Source organism: Leuciscus leuciscus (genome assembly GCF_965113295.1).
Source record: "Leuciscus leuciscus genome assembly, chromosome: 10".
Classification (NCBI taxonomy): Eukaryota; Metazoa; Chordata; class Actinopteri; order Cypriniformes; family Leuciscidae; genus Leuciscus; species Leuciscus leuciscus.
Genome location: NC_138734.1, coordinates 8,806,053 through 8,831,895, shown reverse-complemented (window position 1 = coordinate 8,831,895; position 25,843 = coordinate 8,806,053). Strand labels below are relative to the sequence as shown.

General features: G+C 36.6%; 1 protein-coding gene across 2 annotated transcripts in view; it reads left to right on the top strand.

Annotated features, from left to right (window-relative positions):
- Window positions 1-13,946: 13,946 nt before the first annotated feature.
- LOC309508477 (uncharacterized protein) overlaps window positions 13,947-25,843 on the top strand; it is a 70,411-nt gene continuing 58,514 nt past the window's right edge. For both annotated transcript variants that reach the window (XM_082183123.1, XM_082183124.1), the window contains exon 1: window positions 13,947-14,087. In XM_082183123.1, the coding sequence (XP_082039249.1) occupies window positions 13,948-14,087 (140 nt within the window). In that variant the 5' untranslated portion in view covers window position 13,947. The remainder of the gene's footprint in view (window positions 14,088-25,843) is intronic.

Below are 25,843 nucleotides of genomic sequence, written 5' to 3'. Positions count from 1 at the left end.
TATATATATATATATATATATATAGTGCACATTTTACAGTCATTTCATGTTACAGTCAACATTTTGATTTCTGTACATGGACACAAATGAAAACATGTGAGAAAATAACATTCAGTAGATGAACAAACCGGTTTCCATTTAAGTCCACTGGCATGCCAGTCATGGTGACAGACTGTTAGTCAGTTGGAAGAGGTCTGGTCCAGGTGGGCCAAGCTGATTTCTGGGCCTCTCATTTTAATGCGCGACTCATACTAGAATGTGTGACTAACATGTTACAGTGGAGCCTTGCCACTTTGAACCTTTAAAAAATGTTAGCACAAGGGTAAAAGGCCAGGATGGAAAATACCCAGATGTAGGTTGACAGAACTCTTCACATAACAATTTAAATGCCTTCCTCCTCTCATTCTCACACCAAAGGTACATGCTCTGCATGAGATGTACTGACAAGGAAGTGTGCCTAATAATTCAAGATGTTTGCATGCATGTAGTGCCTATACTTAACATGATCTGACACAGTCCTAGGAAGAATAATAGCATTCCAAAGCCATGGCGGCATCCATGTCTATTATATAGTAGGCAAAAAACAGTATATAAAAAGAGTTATGTTCGAATTAGTATTCATAAAGCAGTAGGCAAAAAAACACGGATGACTTACTATTAGATTCTGAAGTGTGCATCTTATGGACACTTTACTATCCCATGAGGCCACAGGAGAGGATTTGTGAATGGCAGTGAATTGACGCAACTGATCCTGGTAGGTCACATGACAATGACAATGTGACGAATGTTGTACATCCAGATTAGCAGAGGTGTAAAGATAGGGTACAACGGGGCTAAAGGCGCATTTGACTTTATTCTCTTTTAAACCACTAGATGGCACATAAATTCATTTCAGCACTTTTGCACATTGTGCACGTGAGAATTTGGCTGATCCTTGACACGATCACGGACAGCAAAGCAAAGTTGATATGTAATAATATGTAAAAGTATTGGGGTAAAAGAAAAAAAAAATAACATGATAATACATAGCTGGCTGACTTTTACATTTGCTGGCATGACATGTTAGATTCAGATGGTAAATATAATATATCATATTGGGTGTCCACCTTATGATTTATGTCATATTTTTAAATATGATGGTTTCATTAAAAAATGGTGATTATCTCTATCACATAATAAAATATCATATTTATTGTTACTACTGTAAATCTATATTAAATTATCATGGTATCTCCTTCAATGCTTTCAGAATCTTTGCTTTTTTTAAAATTTTGTTTCTGTATTTTTAACATGGGCATATTTTAATGAGAGTATATTTATTGAACAAAAAGGAATTATTTTATTTATCTAAATAAAATGAAAACACTACAAACTGTGCTAAAGTGATCGTTTTAAGCAAGTATTAAAGGGTTAGTTCACCAAAAATTAAAAAATTACGTTAGTTCTCAGTAATTACTCACCCTCATGTTGTTCCAACCCCGTAAGTCTTTCGTTCATCTTCGGAACACAAATTAAGATATTTCTGATGAAATCTGAGAGCTGGCTCACTCCTTCATAGGCTGCAAGGTAATTGATATCTGCCAGCCCAGAAAAGTTAGTAAAGACATCGTTAAAATAGTCCAAGTGACTACAGTGGCTCAACCTTAAGTTTATCAAGCGACGAGAATACTTTTTGTAAGCAAAAAACTAACAAAAATAACGACTTTATTCAACTATTAATTTTCTTCCGTGTGGGCCTCTGAGTGAGTTCACGAGAGCGCCAGGACACATGCGCGAGAACTGAGAAGATGACGCTCATGATAATTTGATGGGAAAGTGTGAAAGGTAAGCCATTCATTTTGCGGCATTGGTAAGACACTTTTACGTTTTCTCGTTGGTTTCTCACGATTCGGACATCCAGGAAATGCACACTTTAGAACCATTTTAAACACTACACCAAGACCCATCTGCGTCATCTTCTCAGTTCTCGCGACGTGAACTCACGTCAGAGGCCCTCACAGAAGAAAATTAATAGTTGAATAAAGTCGTTATTTTTGTTAGTTTTTTGCTTACAAAAAGTATTCTCGTCGCTTGATAAACTTAAGGTTGAGCCACTGTAGTCACTTGGACTATTTTAACGATGTCTTTACTAACTTTTCTGGGCTGGCAGATATCAATTACCTTGCAGCCTATGAAGGAGTGATCCAGCTCTCAGATTTCATCAGAAATATCTTAAGTTGTGTTCAAAAGATGATCAAAAGTCTTACGGGGTTGGAACAACATTGAGGGTCAGTAATTACTGACAGAATTTTCATTTTGGGGTGAACTAACCCTTTAACTTAGACATTATGCAAAACATATTATTTTAGCTAAAGTATTTGTATCAATACTTTGTGTCTTTTACTCCATGTGTGGGGTAAAAAGCTCACATTGCCACCTCATACATTTATACGATTTTTAAACAAACAAACACAGTTTTTACAAACACACACGGTGATGCCTTAGAATGCAGCTGACTATGAAGGCAGTTGCAATAAGCCAGCTTACTAGGTTTTGAAAAAGGGGTAATGTGTTATTCATTAAGGATCTAACGGAAAAAGTGGTTGCCCATGATTATCTCGTTACGATCGTAATCACAGATATAATACTAAACAGGAAATACTGTTTATGTCAAAACCATATGATATCATCAATAATCAATCACAACTTGAAGTGGTCACAAACAGGAACACATTGCTAACCAGTGGCGGATTCCTTGCAGTGAAGTGGGATTGAGAATGACGGCAGAATTAATAACGCAGAAAGTTCAAATGATAAACAAATGCAAATCTGCTTGGCCCAGCCTTTGCCACCCTGGGAGAACTGTGACCGGCACTGGGGCCTGTATCACACTGAAGGGGAAAGAGCCTGCTGTGACCATCATACATTAATATACCAGCGTTTCTCCCTTGATCCAACTCCGTCGCAATCTGATTCTTCTCAGCATGATGTAAGATACAGAGCACAAGTTCACATCTGCAGAGTGAGAAACTGATAGGTCATGTGGTGTCTAGAAGCTGGATCTCACATTGATATCTGGCACACTGTGTGCTGTACTTGAAAGTGCCATTAGAAAAATGTTCATCTTTTAATATCTTTTAATAAACTATTTGTATCCGCATTTTTGTTGTTCATAGTTAGTTTTTTTTGGTAGCATACATCTACTGTGTGTGTGTATATATATATATATATATATATATATATATATATATATATATATATATATATGTCAGCCCAGGCTCATTAGAAAAACGTACCTGTGCTGTGGCAACATTTTTGCAAAACGCAAAATACGTTGTGCACGTTTCGCCACAGTTTCAAAGTGAAATGTCAACGTTTTATTACGATGGAGTTTATATGCATCACCTCAGTTCTGAGTTGAAATGTCCGGTGAGTGACGCTAAAAGCTCAATTATCCGTTATAAAATGACGTACTCCTACACTAAACCCTAAAACTACCCGATAGTGTTAACAAAAGCAAATGTGACATAAAAACGCAATCGTAACCATGACATTTTAGCTTGTTTTTGAACTCTTGTCTTCAAGCTCTTTTATCGTGACTCGTCTATCACAGGGTTCGTACCCAAGCGCTCCACATCACAAGTACAATTGAAACTACATACACTCGAAAGAAGGACATAAAGAAAGATCAATCACTCTCCACTTGAGATGGATTGACCTTACTCCGTATAACAAAGACTTGAATCTTAAAAATATACATTGTGTATTCATATACCATGTTAGGTACTTCAAAGAATACATTTGTCATTGTAGCTCATGTCCAAACATGGTATTACCATAGTATTTTTCTGGTAGTTTAGTCACACATGGACTAATATATCCATGAAACAATTCAGCCATGAAAACTATATATGTTGTATATACGAATGAATGTTAACTTACAAAGGGCCTTCCATGACGAAATGTAAAGGAGCTGAGGGCAGGAAGCAGCTCCGAGGGGTTTGACATGTGATGGAGGTGTCTACCATCCAGGAGGAGGCGGCATCACTAATCATCAAGGTCAGAGACATCACTCTGCTGCCAGGGACTACACAGGTCTATATATGGGTGAACTCTCTGCTCTCATTGAAAATCAATGGCAATTTTTCACCCTCTGAGACCGGTCAGAAGTGGCATTTCTTTTCTTTTCTTTTTCTTAAATACAATTATTTCTAGGAAAACAAATATTGGGTACATAAGTTCTTAGGTGGGTTTCTAATATTTACTCTCTTTTTTAATCTTTTGGTATAGCTTAAATGTGTCTTGAAAGCACAGACTGGGAATATTGTTAAAGCCTAGGGCGATGTAGAAAACATGGATGAAATCACGTAATTTACTGTATAATGCAGCTATTCACAGAATTTGGCAACATTTGGATGAGTAATTTGAAAGTAGGGCTGTACACTTAATCAAATTGCCATTATGGACTAGTGTCTGTGAGTATTAACCTGCAAAAAGACTGCAGTTTATATATGAAGTCTGCGTGTCTCAGAGTGAATGAGCGGCACAGTTTGGTCTGCTACTCATACTCATGCATGCATGATGCTTGTGGTGTTTTTAGCATCTGCTGTCTCACTATATGAGGACATGAACACACAAACTTTACCTCTACCTTTACCTTGAGATAGCACTTTACATGAGCATTTCACCATTTTATTTGATAAAACTATCATCAGATACACAGAAACTCATAGGCCTTCACTACAACCAAACGCCAAAATAAAGGTTTGATAATTAAAAATTAAAACAAACTTGAAGAAATGATGACAGAAATATGTTAATATTGTAGAATATACTACACAATGTAATAAGAACAAAAATAATAGCATGTGCAAATATCACACAATTTTCCAATCCATGTTTTAATTTAAACTTAGTTTATTACTCACTATATTTGCTATACAAAATGAAAGGAATTGTTCAAATTTCATTTGAATACATTTTAAAAGTTCCATGTATTAATTCGATTACCACTGTTTTGATAATACATTTGTATTACATCATAACACACAATCCGTAAAAATTAAAACAGACAACACAAATAAATAAAAAACAACTAAAAAACAAGTATTTATAAGTGAAATAGTGCCATATACCATTTGCACCTCAGTGTATTGTAGTATATTATAAAACAGTATAATAACATATTCAGTGTATATGATTATATTTGTTAAAATCATAAATGGATGCTGCCTCATTGGAACATTACTTGTCCTTGTCTTTGTCCCTGTCCTTAAAGCCCTACCCCTAACCCTACCCGTTTTATTCCCTCTATTAAATACTAGTTAGGCACTTGTCCACTTTCTTAATTATATTTATAATAAATGATTCTCCAAGCTGATATGCGATGGGAAAAGGAGGAATGAGTTTAGAAAAAGGCGGATTCAAACTCAGGTCAGTTGCATCAAAAGCTTACGTCAATCGCCTTACTCTTCACACCACTGCTCCAGTACCCAAGTGGATTTCGTTTGTAATTTTGTTTGGCTCAATAAGACAATGGTGGACAGAATTAGTATATATAGCCTCTGCCAACAAGACTGGATATTTGGTGGGCTGTAAACAGACAATCCCAGAAAAAAATACACTTTTCAAAGGCCATGTTATTGTAAAAAAAATTATAAATTCAATTGTTAAAATAAATTCAATTGATTAAAAATCCCTTTTGATTATTAACATTTAATTAAACCATCAAACAGAATCCAGAAATATTAAAGCGGAAAAAAGAGAACAGAGAATTTTATATATTTTACAGGGCCCTATACACAATAGAACATTTATTCACATTAAACCATAAAGGTTTTATAGAACTTTAAGAGTGTAGAAGAATTGTGAAGTGTGTTCCAGTAGTGCCATTAAAGTTCATCAGATCCTCTCTTGTGGTAACTCAGTTGTTACCACAAATGGACTTTCTATTGTTGTCTCATGGCTACAAATGTCAAAACAAATAGAATTTTCAATTAGTTTGCTCACCGAACGCCCATAACTGAGCAATCATAGCAGAAAGGCTGTCAAAAAACGGCCCCTGTGATTCTTCTTTTATGATCGACAAACAGGCTGTCGTGCTTTGGAGATGGGTGGGAGACCATTGCACTTGCTTGCCAGCGGCTTTTGAAAGTTTATAGCACATTACAAACCTATTGATCACAGCTCTGGGCAGGCCTGGTGCTCTTACAGCAGAAAAGAGAGCCTGTTGTCTGTAATGCAGTTGCACTGATAGGCCATTATTTAACTCCAACATAATTCAATGCCCTTTATACCGCATGCTATCACAACAAAGAATAATATTGAGTCCCTGGGGTTTGGCCTTAAAGTATTTGCAGTGTCATTTCTGCTGCTGTGAACTTTATGTATCTCTTCCTAGATGGCACTAAAGATTCAGGTTATGTGCTGATTAGAAAAGTTAAGTCCGATGTGCCATCCCATAGGAAAGCTTTATTGCTCAGAGATTTCATTGATGTGAAGACTTGATGGAGTTCTCAGCTGTGTTTTATTTAAGCAGCCACTGTGTTTCTCCTTAGAAGTTTAAATGATTGCTGACATGGAGTTTCAGTTCATAGGCCCTATAAATCTTTTGTTAAAACTTTTGTTTTAAAGGTACGTTTACACGACAACGATGTACTAAATACGGAAAAGTGTTTCCTTCTCATAAAGACGACACCATTGTCAAAACGATCCGTTTGTCATTCACACAGATCCGCAAAAATGACTAAAATCGCTGTATAATACTGCCAGGCCAGTAGTTGGCGATGTCACTTTGTAAAGAAACATTAAACACCTATAGACTGAACACGTTACACGTGTGCGCATGACTTCACCGTATTCACAGATTAGCATTTTTGTAGTTTACATGGGAATGATAACGTTGATGATGATAACGTCGTTTTCAAAAGGTTGCGTTTCCAGGCCCCAAAAGGCTGTTGTTGTGATTAAACGCTCAAAACGCATACATAATTTTACGTTTTTAAGTTGAAAACAGTGTCGTGTAAACGGACCCTAAGACTTGGGTCTCTTTCCATTAGTAAAGTCTCAGCAAAAAACTCAATTTTGCTCTACATGCATCTTATTGCTGTCTCGGAGAAGATTGGAGATATTCAATTTTAGATTCCTGGATCAATTACATAAGAGAGTGTCCATGATAAAAAAAATATATAAAAAAATTCATAGCAATTTCCAGGTTAAAACACACATTATTAGTTCTAAGTTTTAGTTCTCTTTGAATTCAAGTCGGTTAAAATAAAATAAATTAATGTAAACATCTTAATCATTATTCTCAAAAAAATAAAAATAATAATATATATATATATATATATATATATATATATATATATATATATATATATATATATATATATATATATATACACTTTTCAAAATATACTTATTATTATTATTATTATTATTTATTTTTATTTTTATTTTTTACAAACGTCAATAAATAATTCACAAATATTATTATGTTTTTTAGGGAGCAATATGCTATCATCCTGCTCATCATAGAAGACATCATTGTATGTATTAATTTCATTGTTAATGTATTTTTGAGTAGGAGAATATGAGCAACATATCACTAACTCTTTTTTGGGATGTCCCGCCTTATCTGAGGCAAGAAATCCCATAAGAAAGAAAAATCATCTTTTTAATATCTCGCATCTTCAAACCTGAAGCACAGGTGTTCCATAATCCAGATCCTCAGGCATTGATCAAAAAGATCATACCTTAAAGTTTAATGGAAAAAGTTGTTTCAATATATCCTGCGTTCCCTCTCCCAGCAATGCGTTCCCAAGTTTAATTGAATCTTCCAGCATGCATGGCTTTGCCACTGTAACACCATCCTGCAGGGGCTAATTGAATTTCCCTCTGTATGCTTAGCTATACATTTTGAGAACTGGATCGATTTTTCCATCCCTCATAGAGCTAGGTGTTGAACAAGGTAATTAATAAGAATTGCCGTAACAAAGCCTTGCTCCATCTCTCGCCAGGATGACAGAGTAATTTCAGCCTTTTCAGGACCATACAACTCTTTACACAACTGGACTTTTTGATTTGATATTTTTATCTCTCTTTAAAGTGAAAAGTTTATTTTGGGAATTAAAGGAGGAAAAGTTTACAAGTAGTGTTTAATTGCAAAAAGTAATTTCCTTAATGACTTACAATACTGAGTGCAATTTACTCTTAAAACAAGATTAATGATAACAAGTCTAAATACCTTATATAATAATATTTTAATTTATATCTAATACAAATACAATTTGTTACAGGTTACATTAAAACACCCAAGTATTGTCAACTTATGTTTGCCATTGCAAACATATGTTTGCTTATGTTTGCCATTATTTTACTAATACATTTAAATACCACATTATAAAAACCCTTCTCGAGGGAACCAGTGGCGGCTTTTGGCATCATCCCTGCACCACTCTATTTTAAAAGAGAATGTCAGAAAATCACAGTATCCACAGTGTATCTGAGGTTCCTTAACAGGAAAACTGCATTTGGAATCTTTTCTTCATTGTGTGTGTTGTGTTATGTAATACAAAATGATGTCTGGCTGCTGCATTAAGGCAATTGAAAGCAAGCCCAAAGGGCAACTACAGTTTTAGGAATAAAACTCGTTGTAGGAAAGCACTTTCTCTTTCCTTACTGTATCTTTTATGCCCTTTTTTCTCAGTATGTTGCCTTAAAATGATCTGCAGATTGGGTAAATCAAGTGCCAGGAAACAGAAATGAAAAACTCAAGTAATTTATTTACACAGACACACACACACACATGCACGCATGCACAAAAAAAAGGCCAGTGAACACACATTATTTATTTATTTTTCTTTAAAACTTCAGTTGAATGGTTGAGCTTTGTCAAAAACAGTATTTTTTAAAAACATTTATTTTCCCATCATGCTGATGAAAGGGTCCAAGTTTTCCTGATAAATAATGGCATCCAATTGCAACCAATCAGAATCAAGCATTCAGCAGATAATTACAATTTTGACTGTGTTTTATGGTTTTAGTTGTTTCTGTTGAGAACATCAAGAGGACAGACCATAATCGTCATTTTAAGGGGGGATAAAGACATTTGATATGTTTAAAACTATTTACTTTTCATAATAAGTTAATGTAATAGTGTATCTAACATATCTACACTGTAAAATATGACATCATTAATAAGTCATGAGGACATACATAAGGGATAATGTACATCCAGCTGGTTGTTATATATATGCACAGAATAAACCCAGACTGTGTGAACATGGTCTTGCATCACTCTGAAGGGGTTCATTATCCGATAACAATCGGCTGGATGTACATTATCCCGCTTATTATACGTCTACTTGCCACATAAGTAAATAATTAGACATTAAATATTGATCTGAGTCAAAATATTTTATTAGCTCTTTAAATGCAAAGCTTCCACAGACAAAGCAGTTGCTAAAAGAAAGTTCAAACTAGACTGACATTTAAGGGATATGGTACAGTCATACCACTTATTACATGGTATTTCACCATATAAATAATTATGGGGATGAGAGATATTGATTTGAGATGAAAATCGTTTTAAAATTGTACCTGTTTGTTATCTTATCTATTGCAGTGTACAAAACAATCGGAGCAAAATGGCATCAGCTTATTCCATTACTTTAACTCATCAAAATAATTTAACTAATTTCGGCGTAGTGTTTTTAAGCTATAAAAGATCAAATTAGGCAAAAAAATAAAAAAATTAAAAATTAAGGCAGCAGCTGCACTTTAAGTTGAATTAGTATGTCTCAAAAAATAAATAAATAAAACATTCATGATTTCTGCTTCCGATGCTGTTAAAAAATATCTGAAGGACACTGAAGTGTGGCATATTTGCGGAAAGTGGCAAGCATTTTTCCCTCCAATTGGAGGTTTCAGACAACATGACTTTTAAGTAGCCAGCAGGAAGCACAGCGTCTGAGGTCAGCGCGGGCCCCAAAAGCAGTCCTCCCAAAGTGACATGTAATTGCTTACACTGTCCGCGCTGAGTGTCAAGCACAAAGTGTGCGCCGGTGTGGGGCGGTTTGCGGGTTTGGGGGCATGTGCTGCCATTGTTTGATGTTATGTGAAGTGGTGCTCCGAATGTCCATCATTGTGTTCTAGAGAGAGTCAGCCAAGCGATCAGAGGCTGTTGGGGGGGAAAAAAACACCCCTGGGACAGATGCCTCGTCCTGTCAGGAGAGACAGTCATGGTCAGATAATAATGAAGACATCATGGGGGTTATAGATAGGAGTCTTACACAGTAGAGTCTTGGAAGTGTTTAGAGATTCTCACAGCACTAGGGGAGCAGCCATTGATTCTGCCCCAGGTTTGCATTATTGAGGTTGGCAGATTCTGTTTGAGGTTGGAATCCTAATGCAGCTCTGCCATTCAATTCGGGATCTCTGGAAGTCATTGTGCCTTGATGTTTGATGGAGTACTCAGCAGTTAAAGATTCATGAGAATGCATTATTCTATTTTCTGCCTGCCTTTCTAGTACTATTGAATCAGCGAGTATGCATACACATTTTTTGGGCAAGTGTGAAACTTTATAAATCTGTGTTCATGATCTTGGATCAGCCAGTGATTGAGGATTAGAGTTTAATGAAAAACACTGATTCATCCAAGGACAGATCCACCATTTCTTAGCAACAATGGTAGTCATATAATTAGATCATATCATATCTATATTTCATATCACATATTTGGGACATGCCAATTACTTGTTGAAAGGCAATAAAACCTTTTTTTTTTTTCTAGACACGTAATATTAGATCCAAATGTCTTTCTTGGCTTGAACCCCAGAGTTGGTCGCTAGACTTGCAAAGATAAATTAACTTTAACACCAGTCTTACATTTAAAACCAATAGAGTTAGAACTTGTCAATTGTTTCTTCTAGACAGCAATGAGAATTCAAAGAAAATGCAGACTCAAGTATCTAAAAAAACAAAAAACAACTCAGTAATCCCAAATGTTTCTCCTCTACAGCAGGGTCCCTCAAATCCAGCCATGTCCTGCAGAGTTTAGCTCAAACCATGATTTAACTCACCTATCTGTAATTTTCTAGCAATTTTGAAGACCTTGACAAGCTTGTTCTGGTGTTTTTGATTAGGGCTTGAACTTAACTCTGCAGGGCAGTGGCCCTCCAGGACTGGATTTGAGGAACCCTACTCTAGAGTTTCAGAAGAGATCTCAATAATGCTTCAAACTCTGCTCATATTTGCCAAGATACCAAATGCTACAATCAAAAGTCAGAGATTACATTACGAACTCCAGTGTTTCTCATCAAATTCTTCCCGAGACAACCATTTTAATTTTATAGCTCCATACCAGGGGTTCTCAACTCTGGCCCTCGAGCTCCACTTTCCTGCAGAGTTTTGCTCCAACCCTAATCAAACACACTTGAACAAGCTAATCAAGGTCTTCAGGCTTACTAGAAAGGTACAGGCAAGTAAATTTGATCAAGGTTGGAGCTAAAGTGGACCTAGAGGGCCAGAGTTGAGAACCACTGCTCGATACTCTCTTTCTGCGTGTCTTAGGGTTATGTTTAGTTCTGTTCAGTTTGATTGTGTTTTAGTTTGGTTCTCCCTGTTCCCGTTTGCCTGTGTTCTAGGGGTCGTTCACACGACACCGTTTTCAAATCAAAATGAATAACTTTTTTAATGTGATTTCATTAACTCGACAACGGCATTTTGGGTGTGAACCAAAGACAGTTTAAAAAACGGGGTTTGAAATCGCTGGTGTTTCTGACATCACAAACTACCTTGTAACCAATCACGTCAACGAGTGATCGTCAACGAGTGGATCTCTGAGCTGGTGCAAGTGAGTAGAGGTGGGCCTAATTTGCATATCCATATAGTACCACGTATACTAAATTAGGGAAGGGAGTAGAGTTAAATTTGAGCTATTTTAAGGCATGAAGAAACTGTTTTCAAGGAAAAAACGTTAAAATATGTCCTTTTGGTGATCAAAGATGAGTTTTAAGGTATTACATTATTGACTACAGGGGCCCTTAGTTCCCTTTGTTCAGTGTTCATTCTCTTAATAAAATTAAGAAACAGTGACAAATCTGATATTTCAGTGAATTGTACCTGAGGCCTCCATGAAGTCTTCTGAACTATGAAAGATCAACCACTGAGCAATACAATTTCCCTGGCTGCAAAAGCACTTGCATGTAAATCAATCCAACAACCCAATCGATTACACTCAGCACTCAGTGTATGACAGCACAATCACCCAGAAAGCCATGGAAGCACACAAATTCTTGCAAAACAAGCCAGAATACCATTAAACAGCAAGAATTAAAAGTTATTTATGACACGAGCGATAGAAATATATCACCCCAGCCACAAAGAGCTTTTCTTTCGCTTATTGTGTTCAGTTATATTACATTTCTTGGCCTGGTTCCTGTCTACAATAATTCTGTCATCTCCTGTATTTAGTGATTAAATCTAAGTTTTGCACGTCTGAACATAATTTGGATCGGTAGTCTAGTCTATGTAGACAAATTATGACGTGATTGACTGTAGCACATATGGTGCCACTGTGAACACTCTCACCCCCTGCTGGATATCAATCACATTGCACCACTTTTGTGATACCCTTGACAGTAGAATGTTGGCATTTTCTGCCAACATTGACTTTTTTTTTTACACAAACTAGAGGCCAATCATAAAGTCAGAAACAGCTGCCGCAGTCTTCACAACATATTTGCCCCAATATTCTGCCCAAAAAAAAAAAGTGGCTTAACACCCACGAACAGCTGCTCAGTTGGGTTACATGAGAGAATGTGCATTTGCTGGAATGCATTATGTCTTGATTGTTTTTGCTGGCATTTTTGCATAAACAGTACGAACTAAAAGTACAGTCCTATCAAGGGGAGCAAGGTAAGTTCATGCACTTTTACTGAGCCTACATGCTAAAAATAAAAATTCATAAACAACATGATTCTTTTAGCAGATCTTATACAATATTTATGTGGTTGGTTGACTGCATTCTCATAACAACCTTATTTACTTAGGAAAAAGTTAATGGTCCAATCTAGCTAGAAGCTAATATTATTAACCTGTGGGGATCACTGCACTGCAGTATAGCTTTTGTGTTTTATCCGCTGAATACAAAGGGAACTGCTGCTTTCAGCTCTGATGCAAGGATTACAGAAGAAACCTTTTTAGCTTCACACCTCAACAGCATTGACTGAAATTCACACATATATTTGCTCTCAGTCTCTAAGGTTGTGAGAACATAGCCTCTTGCAACCTTTGAGACAATGATGTTTTAAAGTGGTATTCATCTTGCCTTGCACACGTAAAACTGAAAATGTTTGTGAAAGGCGTTTCTTTTTGTAGCGCTCTGTTGCTGCATGCTTTACTTTCTATGGATAACTGGTTGAATAGTTCACCTATAGTTGTCACCCTTATGTTGTTTAATGACTTTATGAAGAATACATTTTTGAGTGCAACATTCACATCTTAAATTGCATAGAATCAAGTCCTTGCCCATTTTTTTCTCTTTCAAATAGACTAGGATACACGTCAAAATTCGGAAGAAAATCTCTGTCGCTATACTTCCTTTTCATTGTTGTGCTTCTAACACTGCCATCATCTTCTTTAAGTTCTAACCTCAAGTACCAGTTTTTGTATAGCATTGACTTGTATGCTGCTTTCATTGTGGAATATGTTGTCAATTGTAGGTCTAATTGTTTAGTAAATTATGTATCTGAGTAAAAGAAGTAAACAGAGAATTCCACCCTGCGTTTTCTTCATGCTGCAGTGTAAACACCGTGATGTTTTCATTATCTGTGGTCAGCTGGTGCTGTGTCCGCATGGATCCTCTTATATTTGTGATTGAAATGGTTTATTTCTGATGGGATGAATCAAGCACTAATTGAGATAATTCACAATTCTCTCTCTTTCTGTTCTCCTGCAGAAAAGCCGATGCCTCAGGGTCCTCCTGGCGGTATATTTGGCGTCTTGGGAGTGGTGGTGGTTGGCGGTCTGATTGTAGGAGTGGTGGTCACAATATGTATGGTGTACAGGAGAGGAAAGAAGCCCCGTACAGAAACAGACAACGATCTGTAAGTACTTCCCTCACAGGTGACATTGATTGTGGGCACTTTTTGCAATGGCCAATTTTGTCCCCACCACTTAATAAAATAGCTTGCACTGCTGCAGGAATCTATATAGTAACACAGGGGAAGCATCAAGTAGAAGTTGGATTTCATTTGTGGGATTTCAGTGAAATCACAAAGAAAAATGCAAACACATCTGTGCCTGATGCTGATCTAAATCCACTGACATACAGCTGCAATCCTGGTTTATAATAATAATAATAATAATAATAATAATACAATTATATAATAATTATAATAAAAAATATAATGTACATCAGAACTTGTACTTTAAATGATTTTTGGGCATTTTTCTAATCATATGTTTTTGTCTATATGGAAATTTATTTTATTTTATTTCGAAATTTTGATCACATTACACACACACACACACACACACACACACACACACACACACACACACACACACACACACACACACACACACACACACACACACACACACACACACACACACACACACACACATTTGTATTTGCTTTTGAAAAATTAAAAAGATCTGATCAGGATAGAAAAGCTATTGTTACAATGAACATTCAAATTGATTACTGCAAAATCAGCAGTAATGATAATCAAGTTATCTCGACCTCTTACTGCTTTTTACTATATAAACACAAAAGAAACATTTAAAAATCACTTAAAGGTAGCACAATTATTATAATTATTAGGCAGCAAAAAGAAAATTATACAACAAGTGCAATATCCCAAGACTTGATGCACGGATCTATTTTGAAACACAATATATAATATAATTTTTTGTCCCATCCGACATTTTTTGTCTCATCATCAAATTTAAAGAAAAAAATTGTCCAAGTCAAAACTGAAATATAGACAAAAACATATGATTAGAAAACAAGTCCTAAGGTACATTTTATTTTTTTATGTGGTGGATCCATTCATCACAATAATTTGATCATAACTGTCAATTATCGTATTTAAATGTGGTTGTCAATATGAGTGAAACTTATGAGTATATGATATGAGTGAAACAATTATTTGAGTGAACAATATGAGTGAAACTTTTAACATTACTATAAACATGATATAATGGAAGCTTGTTTCCTCATTAACTCATAATTGCTAGAAATAAAGTCAGAATTGTGAAATATAAACTTGCAATTGAGAGAAAAATGGTCAGAATTGTGAGACAAAACAAACAGTCACAATTACCTTTTTTTTTATTCCTTAGCTAAATTTTATATCGTCAGCAAAGATATTGCAATAATATTGCTAATATTTAATGTCAGACCTACTTGTACAGATTGAACCTGTTGGGTTCTTGGTAATTTCCATCACATTTACTATTTAACAAAACAACAAAAATGCATTTTAAATAATTTGTGGATAACCTTAATGAACTTTTATTGATGCAGACTGCTTTTGAGGGTTGAAGAAAGAGAAGGTTGAAACAGTAATGCAGAGCCTGTCATTGTCGCTAAGAAGATTTACACTCCAGAAATGCCAGTGACATTTAAGACTTCAGCGTTTGTCTCGGAAAGTAGGCCTATTACTCTGCATATCATCCTGCCGGGCTACTGGGTACCATAATGAAATAAATACCTTTGATACTTTGAGGTCATCACACTTACAATATTGAAGAAAGAAGCATTTATGAATGCGTCTCTCATTTTGCTATTAGTGGATGCACTTGATTGCTTAAGAGCATGTTACCTATTTGTTAAAGAGGCTTCCTGATTGCTATGTAGACCTGATTTGTCCATTTCTTGGTTTGAGAGACAGGTGTTTCAATCAGGGCTGATTGCAGGAGGCACATCAGATTAGCACCAGAACCTGTCAAATCCCAAAGCATGACAGATAAACAGAACACTTGACAGTCTGCGGTTTTTAAGCGCACACTTCACAAAACTCAAGGCTACATGGGAACTTGGAAAGACCGAAAACTTTGGCCTTGATGATCTACAGTGATTACCAGTATCTATGGTTGAGAAGGTTATTGTTATGATAAGTTACGATTCTGGGCTGTGTTTCCCAAAAGAAACTACTGTACAAATCATCTTAGAATTGCAGGCTGTTTCCCAAAAGTAAGTTATTAAAAATTGTTGTATCTCTTCAAGTGATCTGGAGTAATCGTAGAGCGCTGAGGAGACAAAAACATATGGGACATCTGCAAAATTGCATCTAATAATATTGCATTTGTTATGCATAGATGTATCAATTTATCTAGGCAAATTAGCAATATCTTACATTCTTACAGTATGTAAGATTTCAAATGATATTATTAAAGCAGTACTGACAGCAGATGTTGAATCAATCAGCAATATGTGCATCATATAACACTGACTTTTGACCTGATGTGGTCCAGGGTAACTCATCCCAAGGCGTCATATACTGACGCTTTTGACATTTCGTCTACATCGAACGCACATGGCACCCTTTAGCGTCAATATGAGACGCAGATAGATATGGGCCAGAAGGCGCCTCCTAGCGGTCTAACCCTAACCCTACCCCAGACCTAAACCTACCCATAACCGAACAAAGCTCTGTGCGTCTCATATTGACGCTAAAGGGTGCCATGTACGTTCGATGTAGACGAAATGTCAAAAGCGTCAGTATATGACGCCCTAGGATGAGAATGCGTTGCTCAGTCCTGACAATCTTTCCTACTTTTATTGTTTTAATCCGAGACTGCTGAAACATATGGCACAGGACTTGCAACCCATTCTCAGCTAAGTATTCCCTCTGAGACCCTTCCTAAAATGCTCAATTAGCCAGCCAAAATCCAATGTGGTCACTCTTCTTATATATAAAAAAAGAACTACAGGAGATGAATGTGTGGACATATGTCTTTCTTCTCTGTCATATTGAGACGTGGACACCCTGACTGCTTCCCGAGTGGGTCACATTAGCAACCTTCTTTAGTCATGCTTCAGAAAAAAACACTGAATCGTAGGTACAAATTTGTAACCCATACTGAGTCACTTGGATCAGCAAAAGCACCATATTACAGTTTATCCCCATTTTACTTGTGATTATTAAAGTTAGTGGTAATCTGTCCTTCTGAGAGGATAATTAATCCCTCGCAGGAGAGTGTTGGCTTCTGTCCTTCATGGGAATATCGCCCTGGCAAACCAGTGTGAGGGTGCATGAAATCTGGCACAGGATCCACCTGAGTTCTTAATTACATCAGTGATGAAATTATGATGCTCATTTGAGAGACCCTCTCAAAATCCATGCCATTTCATTTTGTGAATTATTTTGGTTTGGAAGCAGAACTAGGCATCAGATGCTCTGAAGAGCGCTGGTCTGTTCAAATGTGCGAAGCATCCTAACCATCCAGTTATTCAAGGACGCTTGGAATTAAATTACATGCAATTCATTTCTTGACTTTTCATTTTTTTTCAAAATACAATAAAAATGCATTTTGAGGGGCATTTAAATAATAAACCTTGAACAGAAACAAACTTAGGTTTCACTTTATTTTGATGGTCCCTTTAACACATTCTTTTGACTATAAGTAACATTGCACCTACCTGTACATGTCTACTAACTCTCAATAGAGTATAAGTAGAGTATTAGTAGACTTGTAGGGTTAGGGTTAGAATAAGTTGACGTAGTTGCAAAGTTACTTATAGTCATGTTCATAAAGAGTAATCAGATATTAAGCAGACAGTCTACTAATACTCTAATGACTGCTAGTTGACATGTAGTTATGACGGAAGTCATTGTAAGCTTTTGAGGCTTTTTTAAGGTTTTGGATAGTAATTGCTTCCGACATATTTAGTAACACTTGAGTCATTACTTGTGGGTTACCATGATCTTCACTGATACTGATCCAAATGACCAGTAATCCCTTAAGAAGAATGTAGTAAAACTTGAGTTATTACTATCCAAAACCTTACAAAAACCTCAAAAGATTACACTGACTTCAGTCATTACTAGAGTTATCATGCTTTTCACTTTAGAATAATGTTACAAATAATAAGTAATCCCTTTAGAATGATGTAGTAACATATGAGTCATTACTAGTGGGTTACCATGATCTTCACTTTAGAATGAATTATTCATTATGCATTATTCATATTAATTATGAACTTGTATATAGTAGTTCTCAGTAGTCCTCTGGGAGGTATATTCAGAAAATAGTTCATGTGTTTTAAACTAAATGGATGCCTTAGTTTCATCAGCCATTTGCTCCTGGATAACCAGCCTGATCTCATGAAGGGCGTATCTATACCACGAATTATATTTCTCGTGCCATTTATATCCCAAAAATATTTTTTGCTTGCATATGATACGCAAATTTCGCATGCATATGATACGCACTTTATGCCGTGTAATACGCAAGCACTCCACACCCCTAATCCTACCCAAGGGGTTTACAGTGCGTAGCATATGCACGCAAAAAAAATGTTTTGCCGTATAAATGGCACGAGAAATAAAATTTGTGGTATAGATACGCACTTTCATGAGACCGTGTTGGGATAACAGCACATGTAGGACTCTTAGCTGTTTGTTTGCTTCCTTCTGCTGTCCCTCTGTGATTTACTCAGGATGTGTTATTTTCCCTGCCTAAATGTAATTTCTTTTGTTTGCCATGACTGTCATTATTTATGAAGGAAAAATAAGGGTTTTTTCAAATCATCATAATTTAACTTGTGCTTTTGTTTTCCCACAAGTATCCTGAATTTACCACCCAGCAGTAAATGGAGCACTTGTGTTTGTCGGCAAATGTAAATCACATCGTGCAGCTGCAATAAGTGTCAAAACGAAGCGCTCTGCTGTAGCTCTAACACGCACCCAGTCGCACCCTTTATCTGTGTCAAGAGCCAATCCGCTTCAGCCGTCCCAGTGAAACGACACCTAAGATCGAGTAGTCTGCTGAAGACCTGGCATCTCTCTCGCAATCAATCCACAGGCCTAAAGAGACAAATAAAGCACACTGATTTTGTCTCAGAGGAATGAATTAGGAACAAATGAGGCTCTCTTTCTCTCTCTCTCTATCGCTCTCTCTGCCTGTATCGCTGTCTTTGTCTGCTGCTTTGCTTCAGTAACCACTCTTTCTCTCTCTCTCTGGATCCTAGCATTGCAGTGGCTGATAGCTGTGTGACAAAGCCAGAGGCCCCTGGGACTGAGGCCCCAGAGAAGCCTGAATCCCCCACCAGGAAAGTAAAGGCCACGGCCTACTAGTCAACCTCCTTTCCGAATTCCCCCTCATAGAGTCTCTGTGTGGCATGATGGCCTAGCAGCGTCCGTTGAGCTCTGTGTGAGCAGCATTTGAGCATGATTAGGAAATATTGTGATGAATTCCACAAAAGACCAGTGGGGGAGAGTGGGGAGTGTGGTAACAAGGGGTAATTCATAAGATCATCAGATGAACCAATTAGAAATGAGCTACTGCCGTGAAATCACTACTGTACGTGAGCATCGCCATACTGCATGGAGCGACAATAGAAATCGACAAAAGAGTCTTCGTACAAACCCAAGGATTTCAGGCCAAAAACAAAACAAAAAAAGATTTTGCATCAGCAAAGTAAAATTTCTAACTTTATAGGTGAGATAAAGTTTAAAAGGTTTACTCTTTACAATAAGGTTCATTAGTTAGCATTAGTTAACTACCATGAACTAAGAATGAACAATACTTCTTCAGCATTTATTAATCTTAGTTAATATTAATTTCAACATTTACTAATACATTATTAAAATAAAAAGGTTGTATTTGTTAACATTCATTAATGTTCTGTGAACTAACATGAACAAACAATGAACAGCTAGATTTTATTAACTAATATTAACAAATATTAACTAATAACAAAAGTATTGCTCAATGTTAGTTCATGTTAGTTAATACATTTGCTAATGTTAAATTAATTAACCTTATTGTAAAGTGTTATCATTTAAAATAAGAAAGTCACATTGCGAGATATACAGTACAACTGTGATTACAAAGTCACAATTGCAAGAAATAATCTATCTATCTATCTATCTATCTATCTATCTATCTATCTATCTATCTATCTATCTATCTATCTATCTATCTATCTATCTATCTTTGATGTGTGGTGACATAATGATTTAATTAATTTGCTAAATATAATCTGACGTTAAAGGTCCCATGACATGCTACTTTTTGTAGGCTTTAATATAGGCCTTAGTGGTCCCTAGTACTGTATCTGAAATCTCTTTCCAAAAATTCAGCCTCGGTGCAGAATTATAGCCACTACAAGCCAGTCCCAGAATGAGCTTCCTTCAGACAGGCCGTTTCGGTGTCTGTAGCTTTAAATACTAATGAGGAGGAGAAAGGCGGCGCGAGGTGGAGGGTGGGTGTGGCCTTGACCATCTTGCGCAACGGGAACGTGGCGTGCATGTTTACGTTGGATATAGCAATGGCAAGAAGACACGCAGTCTTTCAAGCATTTCAGTTTGACCCAGAATCTGATCCAGATGGAGAAGCAACGGATGAAGAAGTTGCAACTCAGCGGCTCCAGCAGGACGTTTCCGAATGGTCAGTTTAAAATATTATGTCTGGATACGGTACTTTATTCGGATGGTTTAGTTATTATCATGTAGCTAACGCGAACCTACTGTTGCCTTTTCATGAGAGATCTGTAACGTCGGTATTTATCTTATTACAATATCATCAAGCTCTGCGATCTTGAAATGCGGATATCGCGCGCGCCATATAACCAACAGGAAAACGGTTATCCAAATAACAAAGACGTGTACAACACTCGCGTTACAGTGTGTGTATTCACACACATAAACTGCATAGCTAATGTTACAGCCATATTCTACGTGTAAAATCTAGGTAACGTTAACCATAAACAGTAAAGCAACACACTTATATATCATTAGTTGACTTACTTGTCCGAGGTGTGTAGCTGAGCCAAAGAGAGTGATCCAGACTTTAGTTTCAGACGTTCAGCAAGCCCAGCTCTGTATTGACCCTTCGGTGTTCATTTGTACATCCAATTATTGAGCAATTGTTATGCTTCGCTCGCTCAAAAGCCATGATATCTCTCGTCTCGTGGACAAACTAAAATCGCGCGCGCGCGTTCCTACTTCCTAGCGCATTTTCTCATGGGCGGAAAATCTCTGGGCGGGCAAAGCAGAGACAGGAGAGGTAACATTTCCTCCTTATGACGTCATAAGGAGGAGATTCAAGATCAGCGCGTATGAACCTCCATTTTCTCAAAGGCAGAGAAAGATAGCAAAAGCTCGATTTACACCGATTGAAATTTTTAGAAACTTGGGGACCATATACAGGCTAGGGGAACTCATATTAATGTTAAAAAACCTCAGAAAGTGAAAATTTCATGTCATGGGACCTTTAAGGGATGAGTTGTAGATTTTGGTTTGTATCAGACAAATCAAGGAATTATATCATAGTCACCAGGCACAAAATTATATATAATATAATAAATGTTGATAAGTCTCAGAAGTTATTCCTTATACTTTCAACTAATATTTGTTCAACTTAAGATTTTACTGTTTTGACCAGACCTCAAACACAGTAGTTTTTGGATGACTTTGCAGTGACCAAAGACGAAGAAAGGCCTAAATGATGTGTGCAAGCTACAAAATTAAGCTTTTTGAAGTGTGCACTTTCATCATGCACTCTTTTGATGAAAAGTTATTTGTCTCACAATCATTTCTCGTTTAGTTTTACTTCTAAAACAAAAAGTACTTTAGTAAAGTACCTCACCCACACTGAAAACTCTGCTCAATATGCTAAAACATGTCTCCCTGCCTCCGTTGGTCTCTTTTCTCTCCTTGTGTTGCCTTGCAAGCATGTATTTGTCTGCATGTTCAGAATTCGTGTCCCTGGTGAACAGTAGTCCTCATCTGCTTGTTGCCGGTGTTTCAGTGATAGAGATGTTGCTTCAGTGCTTGTCTATGTTTGTACTTCTGTTAGGAACCTTTTTAACTTCATTAGATACAAAAAAATAAATAAAAATGAAACTTGCTCAAAAGATGTTTCAAAACATTGATCGCAAGTACAGTAGATTTTGGTGTGATGGTAAGGATATGAATGGTCGTGACACTTAAAAAAAAAAAAAAAAAGTTAATTAACCTTTAAATTATTTGAATAAAATGCAAATATTCTGATATGTTTTGTAATGACCTAATAAAGATTATTATCATTATTAAAGATCTTACAATACGTTTCTGATCTTCAAACTGTTACGTGGCTGTCCTAGTAGAAATGTACCCCCTTTACACTTCCCATGTTAATTAAAACAAAATGTATTTTTGGGGGGTAATCTAAAATGATTGTCTTAAATGTAATGACAGAAGTATTGGGGAAAGAGGCTATTTGTTAATTTTTTTAATAAATAAATGGCAAATTAACATTTATACATTGAAATATTTTTAAAGTAAAACTTTAAAAAAGTACAACTATTTAGAAAGTTTTCTCCTCTAAGTGAGACATTTCTCCTCTTCTTTATCTTGATCTTCTTTATGTTTCTTGATCATTTAAAATTAAGAGTTAATTCTATAGAGAGTATTGTGTCATTCAGTGTGATGTTTATGCACTGATTCAAGTTTAATAGAGTGGTCTTGAATCAAGGTGAAGTACAAATCATAGCTTTCCAAAGTCTTGACAAAGAGTCTGGCTATCTTTAAGAGTCTGGCACATCTATTAGAGTATGTGAACTCAATGCCTGTTGACAGCTTTAACATGACATGTGCAAGAAATAGTCAATTCCCATAATTTTCAGTCCTCATGGAGGTCTAATGGGCGCAACGGTTGGTTGCTGATCATGAAAAGCACTACTGGCAGTTCAAAGAGTCAATCACTGAGATTCAATTCTCAATGGATGGGTAGTCTGTGAAAACAGATAAAGGCACAATGCAATAAGTCATAATTTTCATCCCTAGGGATGAGTTTGTGATAATAATTCATTTTATGTTGACACAGAGGTATATAATCGATGCAGTCTATTTCCTTGATTCTAAGTGTGTTCCTGTGTACGATAATAATGTGGCACTATTTGATTTTAGAGAGCAGTGTGTGGTATTGACTTCTGACAACCAGAGCTGAAGTGATATTAAAGGCTCTGCTGCAATAATTTAACTTCCGGCCACTAGCAGAAAACATGTTACAGTGACAGGGCTATGACAGGGTTTATTATAAGCCCAAAACAACAATATGGATTGGGTTTGGGTTCAATAGAAGAAATTTCACAGCACCTGTAATTATACAGTATAGGCTATGTATATACTGTATATACACACACATACACATACATTTAGCTGATTCTAAATATATGATAGATTGACAGACAGACAGACCCGATCTCACGGCAATTCATACATATTTTACGAGGTGGCTAATTCGTATGAATTCATATGACCTTACTCGTATGAATTTGTACGATTTTTGGTAAATCGTACATATTTCACGAGTTGCCCATTTCGTATGAATTCGTACGAATGACCTAGCCCTGACCCCACCCCTAAACCTACCCATCACTGGGGTTTAGACAAATTGTACGAATTCGTACGAATTTGCCACCTCGTATTCACTCGTACAAATTTGTACGAATTGGTCATGAGATAGCGTTGGACAGACATATACTGTAGATAGATTAGTTAGTTAGTTATCGTCTAGTCTGATAAAGGAGACACATCATATTAAGATCCTAAATATAATTTCCTAACTCTTTTAACAGTAATTCTGAATCACAGAGGATCCTATCTGAGACAAAGAGCAGCACATCATTGGCTACTCTATATCAGATTGTGTTTCCCCCTGTTGCATGATTAGAAGTGTCATTAGCATTTAAATTACCAAATAAGATAGTGATCAACAGAGATCAATAGAGGTGCCGGAGACTGGCCTCACTTCACATCCGGGCCATGGAGATTTTTGGACATGAAGTCATGAAGAAACACAACATAAACTTGGCTTTAGCAACATGCTGAGCTGCAGTTCTGATTGTAAGAATAAAGGCAAACAAACAAAAAAAGACATCATATTTAAACCCTCTCTTCTTCTCTACAGATTTAGTCGCCCTCGACTGATAGCCTCACTTCCTTTGTCAAAGGATCACAGAAAGTAATTTTCCTTCTTTCTCCGTTTCTCCGCCCTTCTTCCTAACCCTTTCTCATAGATTACTCTTTTCAGAGCAGGGATTAGCTATGTTTTTCTCTCTATCCCTGTCAAATCTCCCCTCTTAAGCTGCCCTGAGCTTTTCGTGGCCAACAGACCAAGAAGAAGGGCAGGTCGTGAAGGTGGCCAGACCTGCACTTCTATGTTTCCTGGCAAAAATGGCTACATCATCGTTCTTGTGGGTTCAAGTATATGGATGCACCAGTCAACCTGTAGGGCTATTCATGTCAGAATACTTTAAATCCTTCCTAATGGTAAACTGGATTCACATTTGCATTAGACATAAATCCTCAGTTTGTTTCTAATGCAGTCTGGCATTATAATGCACTGTGTCCAAGAATGTGTTTACTCTGAGATTTACATTGGCTTACTGTACATAATTACTCAGACATTGGCAAATCGTTACTTAGAAAGACATGCTGTCAAAAAAAAAAAAAAAAAAAAAAAAAAAAAAAAAATCTAAATATGTAGGATTTCTATTTCCCCGCCATTGACAGAAATTGCTGGACTTCTATGTTTTCACTGTTATATGGTAGGAGGCGTTGTGACACATCTTCTGAAAGAGTACTGAATCTCCTGATCAAAAGACATCTAAAGAAGAAGCAGAAACAAGCGATAGCATATTTAAGCAGCTTGATAAATATAGGGTGCTTCTCAATACTCAAATTTATGCTTTCTCATTTCCTCGCTCCTCCGTCCTCCAGCCTATGACCCGGAAACCGATTGAATTCAGCCATCTTGAATTACATCTCAATTCTTTATTTGCACCGTGAGGAGGCGAGGAACGAGGGGTGAGGAGGCTTCCAGAGGACTCATGAGCGAGGATACACAGGTGTCAAAGTCTTCCTTGTCGAGAAACCTGACACACGTATAAATTCTCCTCCCCCTTCACACCTGTCACAATAATTTGAATGTATGCTTCACCTTTGCAGTTTAAATAAACCATATATCACACATGTATCAACTTATCTTATCTTTATCTTTTATTTATTAATTTCTTAAATAACCATAGTTTGACAAAATAAGGGCAGATCCTTTGAGCGCAGCTGATGAGTGAAGTGACGCTCGAGTGATCAAGAATATTCCAATATACAAATAAGCTTTCCTTCGATTCCCCTGTCCTCCACTGGCATCCTACAGGGGGTGGAGCTGAGACGCGAGGAAAGGAAACGAGGATGCACAAATAAGAAATCAGAAGCACCCTTAGAGAGAGAATCGAAGGAAGTGATGTCATGAAGTCTTTGTCTTGAAGGTGGCGTATTTGTGCACTTAATTAAAATATGTTGATAAAAGGAATAATTTGGCATGTTTACACCTATGTAGTGGTGTAAAGTCAGCAGTGTTTTTCAAATAACTTTGTGTGTGTGTGTGTGTGTGTGTGTGTTTGTTTGTTTATGTAATCTAAATGGTTTAATTACATCTAAGTGTCAAAGTCGATAATGATTTTCTTTCTAGGTGATCAACTAATTTGCTAAAAGCTATTTTCCCTTTAATCCATTTTCCTTCTTATTTAAAGAATAATTAAGAATCATTGTCTTAAAAAAAAAAAAAGGATTATACAGAATATGGTGTACAACGTGTGCCATTTAAGCCAATGCAGTTGAAATGCAACAGACCTGATATCACT